The sequence below is a fragment of the Varanus komodoensis genome, unplaced genomic scaffold, assembly GCF_004798865.1.
Source record: "Varanus komodoensis strain SLA01 unplaced genomic scaffold, ASM479886v1 scaffold414, whole genome shotgun sequence".
NCBI lineage: Eukaryota > Metazoa > Chordata > Lepidosauria > Squamata > Varanidae > Varanus > Varanus komodoensis.
In genome coordinates, this window is record NW_025335961.1 from 4,888 (window position 1) to 18,435 (window position 13,548).

The window sequence follows — 13,548 nt, forward strand, 5'->3', positions numbered from 1 at the left end:
CACAAGCAAAAAGAGCCTCAGTGTCGTTTCTTATCCACAGTCCTACCCTGGAGAAAACAGAAAGGCAAGGCAGGTGTGGCAGCGTTGATTTAGGGCGTTTCCTTCCAATCCAGGTTTCCCGCTGCTGTGTGAGGAGAGGGGCCACCACGCCACCCTTGCGGCTGAGATATTCTCCCAGGGCGCAGCACTTCAGCCTGAAAGGGGCAGTCTCCGCCACAGATCCAGCTGGCAGGGAGAAGAGGTGTGCATCTGCGGAAGGGCCATTCTGTGCAGACTGTCCCCAGCACAGAGGCAGGCAGCTGGGGGCACACCAGGACACCCATCCTGGTGGCTCCCAAGGAGCCCAGACTCACCCCGTTTTCATTTTCTTAGAAGAATAACACATCTTCTTACCAGCTGCAGGTCCTAAGGAGCCATTTTGTGGGTGGGAGCTCAGACCACCCCTCTGCCTTTCCTTCGTTCTCTGGGCAGGTTGCTTGCTTGTCCTTGGCCACCCCACCAGGGCGCCATTTTGGGGTGGTGCCAGATCAGTTCCTAAACTTGCCCAGGAGACCCAGGAGCCGGAAGGGGCTGCCTGGAGCAGGTAGGTGGGCCTGTGAGAAGAGCCCAGCCAGAGCAGAGCAGCGTCCATCCAGTCCAGCCCTGATATGGGGGTAGTGATGTGGGGTGGAAAAATTTCCACACAAAAATATTTGGGGTTTTATGGCTTTATTTTTCTGTTGCTCTATTTGATAACGTGATTGGGAAGACTTGAATGGATGCCAACTGCAAATACAGGCCGAGGTACCATATTTTTCCATGTATAAAACGCTACTTTTTCTTTAAAATATTTAGCTAAAAATGGAGGCACGTCTTATACATGGGGGGCACGTGCGGGGGGGGGCAAAGTGACGTGCGCGCACGGCAGCAGCTTGCTCACTGGAGATCGACAGAAAAAGTGGGGGCATCCTATACATGGGGGCGTCTTATAGACGGGAAAAGATGGTAATTGGGACATTTCTGTGTTCGAAATGGAGTTCCTGTCAGCACACCAGGCCGTTACTCAGTTGCTAAGATTCACCAGCATGTCAACAGATTCAGTGACTTTCCCTCCTTAAATTTATACTGTAAGGAAACAGAAAAAGGCCTACAATTCCCAGTATGTCCCAGTCGATTCAGTCCAAATTTACCAAGGATTGTGCTTTTGGTTGATTTCACTACTTTTCCTTAAATATTTCAAGGAATATTTGTGGTGTTTTCGGAGAGAACACAAACACATTTTTAAAGCATTTTGATTTACTAAATACCAGTAAAATACACATAAAAATTAGATTGCTGTCGAAGCATTCATTAAGCTCTTTACCCCCCGGCAAAAAAAACCCCTCTTGAAATAAGAACATTGGAAAATATCCAGGCAGCTTCCTTCTCTCCCCCACTTCCTGGCCTCACTCTCCCCCTACTCTCTGACTTCACTGGAGTCTTCCTCCTGGGCTGGGACCTTCCTCTCCCGCCCGTCTTTAGCTCCCTCGGACCAGCCATCATGTCACCAGCCGCGTCCTCAACAAAAGGTCCCCCCCCCCCCCCCCAGAGGTGCCGACAGCCCCAGAGCCCGTCCAGCTGGCCGGGCAGCCAGTGGACCCACACTGCCCCTCCCAACCCCCTCCGCCCAATTCTTTTTTGAGGGGACTGTCACAACCTCACAAGGAGAGATGCTGCGGGGTTTTCTGCTGAGCATGTGCAGAGTGAGACAAAAATCCCCATCCGACTTATCTCCTCCTGCCAAGTAAGTTTTAATTATAATCTTTTTAAAGAAGAAATAATTCTTATTTTTTCATAAAAGAAACAGAATACAGAAAAAAGAAAAATGTAAAAGAGAAACATTTTTTTCTTTTACATAACCTTAACCCTAACTTTGCAAAAAAACAAAATCAAAGCGAGGAAAAGACATCTTAATATTTAACTTGATAGAATTGAAAAAAAGGCATTATTTGTGCTGATTGCATTACCATCCAGAACATTTTCCTCAGTAAAAGAACATTTGCCTCAGTAAATATTCGAGACTGTTCCAGCCGGAACTTTATGCATATGATAAACTCCACCAAAGCAGCAGCAACTAAGCATAGCCAGAATCATTGATTAAAAGAGGGTATCCCCCTCCTGAGCTTGCAGTCTCCCAGATGGATGGGGAATTTCAATGCCCCCCCCCATCCCTGAAATGCCCCACAGGGAACCCCAGGAATTGGAAGCAGTGAAATGGCACCCAGAACAAGACAAAACTTATATTTTTCCAAAAACTGGAAAGCAGCCGCCAGTTTAACTTCCCCTGGGAAAGTGTTCCACAGGGAAGGTGCTGCCGGAAGGAATGCAACAGAACTAAGTATCTCAATTTATTCAGTGGTTCTCACTTCCACTGCACACGATTGGCACATTTCAGATCAATAAGCACAATCTGGATGGGAAATTCTAATAAGCCAAACTCAACAGACACAACGGGCCTTCCCAATTCCAGGCCAGAGTTGGAGACAGAGTTGCTGGGCGACAGGCAGGACAAGGCCCCGTAAGAAACCAGGGCCAGCAGGAGGTCTTCGCGTAGAGCAAACTGGGCCGGGCTCTTACGCCTTGTCCAGCAGTGCTGCAGGAAAAGCAACAGAGGGGTGGCGGTTCAGTCATTGCGATGGGTCCCTCCACTGGGGGAGGGATTAAAACCACAGGCCTGGAGGGGACCAAAGGCCTTCTAGCCCAGCCACAAGGATGAGGCCATCCGCCCTGAAGTATCAGGCAAATTGTGCACTAGGAGGAGGGAGCAGGAGCGCCTCCACAAGGTGCTTGCATCAGGGATCAAGCAAGCGAGCCAAACTGCATGCTTGTGAAAGCAGCGAGTGAGCCAAGCTGCAGGCTTGTGAGAAGATGTGAAGGGAAAAATCCCACCCTGTACCCCAAATGTGACTCCTGTACGGACCCCAGGCAACCCTTGTCCTTCAGGGTGACAGAGGAAGAACCGATCCCGGTCCTTCCAAATTAAACCGCAGTTGTGCTGAGCAAATGGGTGGCAAAACTCACATGTGCCCCACAGGCTGCGAGTCTGGGAAAGCCCCAGGTGGGGCCATGGGAAAGAGGAAGCCCTTCAAAATCTGGGCACATTCCCTGTTGGAAGATCTCCTGCCTTTGGGGTGAACGTCCAAACCCCTTTCCCCACATCATACGCACCCTTACTCTTCTCGGAGCCCTCCGAAGACTCACTGGGTGCTGCAAAAGGAGCAAAGGAAGAGATTTGCTGTCATGGGTTTTGCAGTGGGGCCTTCCACCCCACAAATCCCTTTCCTCCCCTGCCCCCCACCCCATTCACACATGCAGCTTTTCTTCTCATCGCTTCAAATTGGGACACATGCTTCAGTCCGAATTGCTGCAACTCAATTCACTGCAAACAGCAGCCCAGGATGAATTACGTGCCCTGGTACGAGAACCAAAGCGGTGACCCCTTGAAGCGGATTTCTGGGAGGTGCAGGACGGACCGAGTGAGGGACTCCGTCACACAGCGCTTGGCTGAGCCAGGGAATTCCCCTCCATGAGAGGGGACATGATTTGGACAGATTTCAAGGGGACGGAAGGAGGAGGTCTCCATGGCTGCTAGTCCTGATGACAGGAACCATGTTCCTCTGCACCCCAGTGGCCGGGGAACATGGGTGGGAGGGTGCTGTCACCCTCCCGCCCTGCTTGTGGGATCCGGCAGGCGATTGGCTGACTGAGGCTGGGCGGGATGGACCACTGGCCTGATCCGGCAGGGCTCCTCTTGCGTCCTCCTGGACGTGGCCTGAAGGGCTGCGAAAGGCCTTTGCGTCCAAGGCTTTCCCCTCATGGCCCATCAGCCTTCCCAAAAGTCATGAGGGGTGGACAGGCCTGATGTGTCTGGAAGCTGCTGCTCAATTTTGGGAGCTGTTACTTCGTGCACAGCACCCTCTGAGCCCCACTCACTCACTCTGTGGCTTGGAAGCCCATCTTTCAGCTCTCCCACTGGGCAAGTGCCACCTCCTCATGATCACCTGCAGCATTTCTCTCGGTCGCTTCATGCAGTCGCTCCAGACCCCCATCTCCATATATTTTCCTGCAAGATCTTCCCATCCAGCTGATCTCCAAATGAAACAGGAGGCAATGCCTGCTGCCCTCTGCCAAGATCAGCTCCCGGCAAAGGCACTATGGGGTCACCGAAGCTGCAGCATTTCCCCCATCTGTGTGTGTGTGTGTGTTGGGGCAGGGATAGCAAAAGTTGGTTGTCCAGTGAGCTTGTGCAATCCCCACTCACTGGAGCAGCTCCAGATGCCCCTCCAAGGGGCCCAGCAGCGCCTTGGTGCGGCTGCCATCTTGCCCCTGTTGCAGTTCATTCTTTGCACGAGCAACTGTGCTCAGATCTCTCCATACACAAAGAGACCAAAATAGGTATAGGGGCCCATTTTACCCCCCGAGGCTTGTTGTGTGGTGTGAAGCTGCCCACTGTGCACATTCAGCAGTCACAATCCTGACACCTTCACCGTGTCAAGGCTCGCAAATTCCTCTGCTCCGTGTCTGTTCCGATAGCAAGGAAGTGCCCTGATTATATTCGCCCACAGACTGGAAGTGCTTCATTCTGGGGAAAGACATGCCTCCACCATGGCAGGCACTGGAAAGCATTTCATTCCGTGCTGCTGCTGCAGCGAGTGAGGCCGTCACTTGCTCACCGCCGATCATTCAGGGGAATCGTCTGATTCCGAGGAGAAGGCGGCGGAGCGAGGGGAGGGGGCAGGACTTCCAGGGGTCCGGGTTGCCCAGTGAATTTCCCCAGGCTGAGCGTGTGCACCAGCCTGCTTGGGAAGGGGCGGAAGAGGTTTCAGGATGGGAAGGGGGGCAGAGGTGGGAACTGGTCCCTGACCGAGCTGGGAGACGAAGGGAGAAACCGACTGTCCAGGAAGAGGGCCTTTGCCATTCGCGCCATCTTGCCCTCAAGCAGTGACAGCCACACTGACGGTGGAGGCAGAAGCTTCCCCAAAAGGGAGAGGCCAAGGGGAGGTTTCCCGTTGGATCCAGCTCTCCACAGGGGCAGATGCTTCCCCCTCACCATTGACAGGAGGCTGAAGGAAGGAATTGCTTTAATTCAGTCAGACCCGTAAAATTTTGAAGGTTCTTAGGAATCAACACTGCTCTGGCATCTGTGAGGTTTCAGGACATACCTGCCCTTGAAAGGAGTGTCTTCAGTTTGATTACCAGAAGGAAAGAGGGAAGGAGCCAACTCACGACAGTAGCTGTGCTTTAGCATTCCCTCATTCAGGCTGTATTTCATTCTGTTTCCCCCCCCAACATTTCATCCACTAGAGCATTTTAACACTGCTTCCAGGACTGCTTCCTATTTCAGGGAAGGATGTTGTGATTCTGGTCCCCCCACCCAATGGTCCCAGCGACTGAAGGCAGAGCCGGGACAGGTCCGCCTGCTGAAACGAAACTCCGGCCAAAGCCGCACCCCTCAAAACACACGCAAGAGAGTCCAGGGGGCGCCTCTGCCTCTCAGGCTCACGCTGCTGCCCCCTCGAGAGGGACGTCCTGCAGGGGAAGGTAATACCAATGGCAGCAGCACCGGGAAAGTGCGGGAGGATTGAAATGCAGAATCCGTTGGAGCACAGGGGTTCTGGGGAAGGCCGAGTGTGGAAGCAGCCGCGATGCCTGGAAAAGCACACGCCTGGCACCTCCGTTTTCTCTCTCCAGGGAATCTAACATTTCTATTCAATGGGCATTTTGAACCTTCAGGGCAAGAGACAATACTCACATTTTTGTGGCTTGTAGCCTTTATCGGCTTGTTGTTTTTCTGCAAAGAAAGAATCCGACAATTAGAGCTGGAAGAGACCCTGGAGAAACGCTGCCTTTCCCAATGATCCAAGCCTTTTGGAACATAGAGGGCCCCAGTCATATCCTTCCTAAGTCCCCTCCTGACCAACTTCGGGAGCAATTTGAGGCAAGAGACATTAGTAATTGGGACGGCATACAAATTTTATATATAGATCGATCGATCGATCCACATACAGGAGACTGATTTTTCTAAATCTGATTTTTCTAAAACAAATATGCAGAGAACTTGCAATGTTATGCTAAGGGCTGCCTGGAAGTGTGGAAGAGGGACAACCAGAGCCCACAAGGCAAGAAATGGGCCCCTTAAAATTGTAGTAAAAAAGATATAAAGGCTGTTAAACTTCAGAAGCATCCCCAAGACCTCACTAAAGTTAAATGTACCTTCACAGGATCACTATCAGGCAACTACCCCAGGTGAGAAAATAAGGAGCCTGATTCAGGGTGCTCTGTGGTGGCTGGTGGACTTTGGGGTGCCGCTGCTGTCCTGGGGGTTCCCTCTCCAACATGGGTGGACACCGGGAGGCCGTTCCCGCGCAGGGGGCAGCGACCCACGGCCTTCCTTCAGGTCTTTCCCTGCTCCTGCTCCTAAAGCTACTTTCAGGGAGGCGCCTTTTGGGGCTGCCTCCCTCATGGAGGGGCCACGATCCACCGTTTCTTAGTGAGGGCCACCAACAGAGTGACGCATGTCCACATGCAGCCCAGCAAAGGCAGCCCCAGCTTACTTACTCATGACGATGATGATGATGGCCACAACAAGCAGGAGAACCAGAGCCCCTGCGACGACTCCTACAATGATCCACACGTTCCCTGAAAGGGGACAAACGCACGTCAGTCTGGGGCAGCGGCAGCCGTCCCAGCCGAACGCAGAGACCCTGCGTGCCCCCCTCCCGCTGCAGCACTCGCCCCCCAGGAACAGCACAATGGCGGTTTGCGTTCCAAATTCGGCAGCAAACCCCTGCAGAGAGGAAAGCGGACATTCAGAAGCTCTGAGCTGCTTGCTGCCTCCTTTCAGTGGCAAACTGCCCACGTTTTGGCCACAACTCTGCCAAGTTTCCGCAGTGCAGGGGCGGCGGCAGCAGCAGCACCATGCAAGGCCACGTCCCCCCAGGCCACATATTACCCCCCCAAGACTTGTCTAGCTATTCAGTCCTGCATGGCTTGTATTAAAGAAGGCATCGCACGGCCACCTGCAACGGTCCAACTTTGGGCATCCGAGGGCTGAACTGGCCCCATCCTTGCCGTGACTTCAGCCAGAGACAGAGCAGCTCCTTCCCGGGACTAATCTTCCAGCTGTCCTGCCAAGAATCACACCCTCCCTCCCCATTAACTTCAATCCCTTGCTTTGCACCCCAAACCACACATGGGGCTCCTTTTGGATTCTCCCATCTCTCTCAGGGGAAACACAACTTCCAGCGCCCAACCTGCCCCTTCTCCCCCCCCCAGCCGTCTCTCACCCACAGGCCCCTCCCAGGCCAAGACCAGAGGCTGCGACAGGCCAGCATGGTCCACACGGCACCGGTAGCGGCCCCGCTCCTCGGGGTCGATGTCAATGCAGAGCCAGACATAGTAAGTCCCGTCAGGATTGGGGGCCACACGTCTACGGAAGGTCTCGTGTTCCCAGCTCTGCCCATCTTTTGTCCAGGTAGCGTCAATCTCCTTGGGGTAGAAACCGTGGGCCCGGCAGACGAGGGTTTCCGTGTCCTCCATGGGTGACTCGTGGCGAGTCACCTTCACCACAGGGGGCTCTGCAAAGTGGGCAAACTCGGAGTTACCACCACTGGCAGAACCTCTCCAGTGACGGGCAGGATGGGCCGCCTCTGTGTAGCAGGTCAGGATTCCCTGGGGCCATCCAGGCCCTCCCAACACTCTCCTGAGATGGGCTCCCCACTTTCAGGACGCCCAGGAAATGAAACTTCTAAAGAAAGGGCTTCCCAGGCACTCGTACTTTTTAATTTTACACATTCAGAGCATGTGCAGGCTGGGGCGTGAGGGCAAATCCCTGCCTGGAGCCATTCCTGCTTTGGGCTTCGGGAACTACCCTGCACGCGCTGGGGCTGAAGCCGCCCGGCCCCCCCTCTCGATCGACGGGCGGGAGCAGCACGCTGGCTCCCCAGAGGGAGGGCCGGGACCGCAGCCCTGGTGCCTCAGACGAGCTTTCAGGTTCCATGCTGCTGAAATGTCCCTTTTAGCATGGCTGCTCTGCCTCGCCTGGCCAGAGATTCCTGGAGAAGTGATCTCAGCACCGCCAACGAGCCTGCCAGCAAGTCAGAGCCAAAAAACACGATGTGCCCAATGATTTCTGTACGTTTTGTAGGAGGCAGTTGTTCCAAAGCATTCTACGTTTAGTCATCTTTCCCAGTTGTCCCTCCAAAATGGTAAATAAACTCTGCACATGCTCAGATGTACTCAGCAGGAGTGTTAACTTTTTAATGAGCTGGCAGGGATCACTAACTTGCAGAAACTTCCTCTCTTGCTTCGAGGAAGGAACTGGTGGAAAACGCTTTTCTGCTCCTCCCAGCTTGGGGATTCCTTAGCCCGCCTGCCCCATTTCTCTTCCCCCCTTGGGGGGCGTGTGGTGCAAAAGGGCAGATGTGTCTGGAATTACTTGGAGGGCAGGAAAGGGCCCAGTTCCCAAGCATGCAGGACAGTCGGGGGAAGGGGGTTATTTGAGCCGAGAAATTAGTTGAGGTCCGGCTGTCCCAAAGGGGGGAGGATTTGGTTTGACCAGTTCAGGGAGGGGCTCCCCACACATGCCCAGCACCTGCCCCATGGTCGCCCTCCTGCAATGGCCCTGCCCAACCACTGGGGGGCAGAGGGGGGCAGAGGGTCCCTGGAGGGAAGGAGCGGCCTCTGCACTTCTGGACCCTGTGTGTGCGGAGGAGCCCCACACCTCTGGATGGAGAAAGCGAAAATCTGGGGGAGGCATTCAAAAGCGGAGCAGATGGAACATTGTTGACATTTCAAGATCCAATAAATACTATAGAGAGAATATATTCACACTTAAAGGAATTTGGGAAATATAGTGGGGTGCAAGTAAATTGGGAAAAATTTGAAATGATGTTATATAATCCTAATAGTGAAGAATTAGATATATTAAAGGAAAAATATAAATTAAATTGGTAGACAATACTAGCAAGTTAGGAATTGATATCCCAAAAGATAGTCAAGAATTAAAGAAGAAAAATTATGAAACGTTAAAGAAGGATATAAAAGATATAATAGGAAAGTATGAAAAGGTGAAATTATGTTTGGGAAGAATAGCAGTAACACAAATGAAAATTCTGCCAAAGATCAATTTCTTGTCTTGGACTATTCCAATCAGGTTTCATCATCAACAATTAAAGGAAATGCAGAAATTATTGGAGGTTTATTGTAATGGAGGGAAGAGAGCAAGAATAAGTAAAGTACTATGGTATGAATCACAAAAAAAGGAGGGCTGGGTATTCCAGATGTTAAAAGTATTGGGTTGCAACCCAATTAACGATAGTTCCAGAAATTATAGCCCAAAGCAAAGAACTAATATGGAGTGATATTGAATTAAAAGAATTAAGGGAAATAGGTGATCACTTAGAGATACACTGGTTTAAAAAGGATATTAAAAAGATTATTAAGAGAATACAAAATCCCTCTTTAAAAAAGTACAATGGAAGTATGGGAAAAATGGAGACAACAGTTAATCCCAGGAATTTCTCCGTTAACAGCAGTGGTTGAAATGGAGAAATTTCCAAAAATAGAATCAAAGGACTGGATTAATAAATTAAAAATAATCATATATACAAATGGGAAGACTGGAAAAATAAGATAAAAATTATAGCACAATTAAGGACTATATTGACAGAGGCCAAATTAAACTGGTTAAATCTAATTCAATTAGAAAAATGGATACAAATGGAGGATAAATTCAAAGAGGAAAAAAGACAATTAACAACATTTGAAATGATTATGAAAGAATACGAGGTTGAGGAAGAATATACAAGTAAAGGAAGAATTGCCAACATCTATAGGATATTAATAGAGTTAGGGATCAGACAAAAAGTTTAAAATCAATTTGGCCAATGGACGTAGGTGAAGACAAGGATTGGAAGAATATTTGGAATAGAAGAGTATATAAGAATTAAAGAACATGGATATAAAGTGATATGGAGATGATATTTATCACCAGTTAAGTTAAATCAAATTGATGATAAATAATATATGTTGGAGATAAGGGAAAGGGATTGGAACTTATAAACATATGTGGTGGGATTGTGATAATATACAAAATATATGGATTATAGTATTTAATGAAATTAGAGAAATATTAGACACAGATTTAGAAATGTCACCGAGAGTTGTGTTATTGCTGTTGTTTGAAAAACAAGATATAAATGAAATTAAGAACTGATCCTAAGTTTAATAATGGCAGCTAGATTAGTGATAGTTAAATGTTGGAAACAGAACTGGGTTATGCAAAGGCATGAATGGTATAATGAAATATGGAATATGATAATTAATGACAAACTGACAACAGAAATAAAAAATCAAGAAGGGTTAATAAAAGCAAATAAATATAATGAAATTTGGAAAGATTTTGTAAAAGTATTGATAGAAGGTAAAGGTTGTAAGCCTAATCAAGATTATGTGAATTTTTGGAGGGGATATGGACATAATTGTACTATATATTATTGGGACCTGGGGATCTGAAGGAGCGCCTGCGTCCATACGTGCCCTCCCGCCCTCTAAGATCGGCGGCAGAGGCCCTTCTCCGGGAGCCCTCCGTGAAGGAACTTAGGTGGGTGAGTGCCCGGAGGAGGGCCTTCTCGGCGGTGGCGCCCCATCTGTGGAATGCGCTCCCCAGAGAGGTCCGCCAGGCGCAGTCAGTATTGGATTTTTGGCGCCAGGTCAAGATCTTTTTATTTAAATGTTATTTTAATGGATTGTTAAATGATTTATTGCTTTTATGTTCTCCCAGGATGTTTCCAATTTCTGTATATTTCTGTATATTGTTATTTATTTGTTGGAAGCTGCCCCAAGGCTCTTGCAAATGGGGTGGCATACAAGCACTCCAAATAAATAAATAAATAAATTAAATTATTGCTATAATTAATGTGAAGTAAAATAGAGGTACTATTGGTCTCCTGGGTGGTGGGGGCACTGTTGTATTTCTTTTTTTATTCATTAGTTGGTTGTTTTGTGTCATATTATTAATATTATGATGTTTGCCTTTGTATTTATTTTCTTTTCTGTATTTTAAAAAAATTAAAAGGGGGGAGAAGCGGCACTCCCACTCCCCCCAGTACGGGCTGAAGTGGTATGCTCCTGCCCCCTTCCTGCTCTTCTGTCCAATGAGGAACCAGGGGAGGGGAGAAGAACTGCCCCCCAAGACACCTCCGTCCCCCCCACACACCTCTCCTCTGCTGCAGGGTCTCCTTGCCGTACTCCAGGTATCTCCGCAGCCACTCAATGCAGGTCTCCTCCAGGTAGGCCTTCCATCTCTGACCCTCGGCGGGTTCAGCCTCCCACTTCCGCTTGGTGAGCTGGGCTTTGGCATCGGCCGCCGTCCACCTGAGATGCTCCTTGTCCAGGCTGAGGTAGTCGCTCCCGTCGTAGCCGAACTGCATATACCCTCCTTTGCTCCCATCCCCACTCAGCTCACAGCCGTACATCCACTGCAGGGTGTGGAGCCCTGGAAGAGGAGGCGAGTCAGGCGGGGAGCCCCACGGGCCGCAAGTGAAGCCCAGGCGGAGTCCCACTCTCTGGGAACAGGCGGGACGTAAAAATTATTACACTTATTTCCCCCACAGGGGAGGTGGAGACTGTGCCTGGGTGAGGGTGTGAGACCCCACATTGGACACTGGGCTGCCCCCGCCCCACATGCCTCCTGCTGCCCCCCGAGCACTGAAGCTGTGACTGATCCGAAAATCCTGAGGCACCCAAAGGCCTGTCCTCACTTCCCTCCCCCTCCTTGACCCAGATGGCCCTTCCTCCTCCTCCAAGCCCCCAGAACCCCACGGACTCTGCCCCCATGACTTCCATCATGCCCCCACAGCCACGTGTCACGCCCCACAGGGGGGCCCAGGCAGACATTTCCGCCTCAGGGGAGCTGGAGGGACACCAAAGCATTGAATGACCCCCTTCTGCCCCACTGACTGCTGCACCTGCAAAATGGAGCCCGTCCTCGCACCCCCTCGCCCACCCCCTGCCCCCTGCTGTGGCCCCCCCCTCAGGATTTTCCTGTCAGGCACTCGCAGGCTCTGCCCCACGACCCACAAGGGCAAGAGGGCAGCTCCCATCTCCCCCTCCCAGTCAGATCATGCCAAGCTACTCAGGTTATTTTCACTGAGGCAAACCTGACCCAGAGATCCTGCTGGTTCCTCCTTCCCCACTCTAGGAAAAGAAAAACCAAAATGGTTCCTGTGGGGGGGATGCATGTGGGGGGAGCTTCCAGGAAAGGCATCAATGGCAGGCACCCCAGTTCTCCTCCAAGAAGGTCCCTGCAGGCTGGGGTAGAAAAGGCAAAACCTTGGGGTCTTCCTTCCCACAGGTCCCTGGGGAATCCTGAAGAAAGGGAGGCGGCCTTTTGCATAGCTAAAAAAAGATCTCCTCCTTGGAAGTAGGAAATGCACATAATCCCTTTATTGTCCAGGACCTGAAGTTTTGTCCTACTTCAAAATGGACCCCCTGAGCAGATGCAGAATTCAGGCTGCCCCCACCTAAGATGGCTCCCTTGAGCTCCCAGCAGACTCATCCGCTGCCAGGTGCCCCCCACATGTCCCCAAACCAGAACTGAGCTGCCTCTCCCACAAACATAAGCGACATGAAAATAAATTGCATGATGACCATCTCTTTCAGCTGTTCTGTTCTTAATACCAATTATTCTTCAGTGCTCAGAATTCTTTCTTCGAACTCAGATTGTGTGCGGGCTCTGAGATTCCTTCAATTGGCCGCAGCCCTCGGCCCACTGGCCTCAGTGCAGGTCCCACTGAGCTCAGTGAGGAGGTGGGTGGTGGAGCGGCTGTCCCAGGAGCGCAAAACGGTCCTGCAACACAACCCCCCCCCCCCCGCCAGAGGAACCACCAACTGCCTCTGACCAAAGCCTCCCACCTGCCCCTCGTGGCTTGACGTGGCCACGAGGTCCACTGCTGCACTACGAAGGACACGCCATTGTGACACCGTGCTCTGTGCTGCGGTCGGGTGGGGGGCACGGCTGGGCGACCCTGAGAGCCAACCCAGCAGGGCCCCCGGGCAAGGCCCCAGATTGGCTCCCCTTCCCCACCATCCCCACCTGCTTCTCCCCCTGCCTGTCGCTCTGGCCTGGACCAAGACGGTGCTGGACTCGGCCCGCCATGCCCACCTGGACCCGCCATGTGCACTGTCGCCCACCTCGCCCCACGGCCATTCGCTGGAAAGGGGACAGAGTCGCAGTCAAGAACGGCTGACGTCGGGGACCAGGGCTGCGTGTCGGAGGCGGACGAGGGCATGCTCATGACCAGGCCAAAGCTCCAGAATGGGGAAGGCAAACGTGGCAGGGAGCTGGTCAGAGTGGGGGTGGGCCAGGAGATGGGTGACCCAGGCAGGTTGCAGGGTGGCGAAGTGAGCAGAGCAGTACTGGAGCAGCACAAGGCGGAACCAAACCAAGGCAGGACCTTGCGAGATGCAGGAGCTGAGAAATGCCCAGCCAGCAGGAAGAGCCACACTGCCGAGGCAGCCCCTGCAGGG

The 13,548-nt window shown here is 51.5% G+C and overlaps 1 protein-coding gene across 1 annotated transcript in view; it reads right to left on the minus strand.

Moving 5' to 3' along the window:
* Window positions 1–1,257: 1,257 nt before the first annotated feature.
* The window catches only part of LOC123029926 (H-2 class I histocompatibility antigen, Q9 alpha chain-like), a 30,178-nt gene continuing 17,887 nt past the window's right edge, over window positions 1,258–13,548 (minus strand). The window contains 4 exon segments of the mRNA XM_044443364.1: window positions 1,258–2,611; window positions 3,187–3,225; window positions 5,771–5,809; window positions 6,577–6,657. Of these exon segments, the coding sequence (XP_044299299.1) occupies window positions 2,592–2,611; window positions 3,187–3,225; window positions 5,771–5,809; window positions 6,577–6,657 (179 nt within the window). The 3' untranslated portion in view covers window positions 1,258–2,591.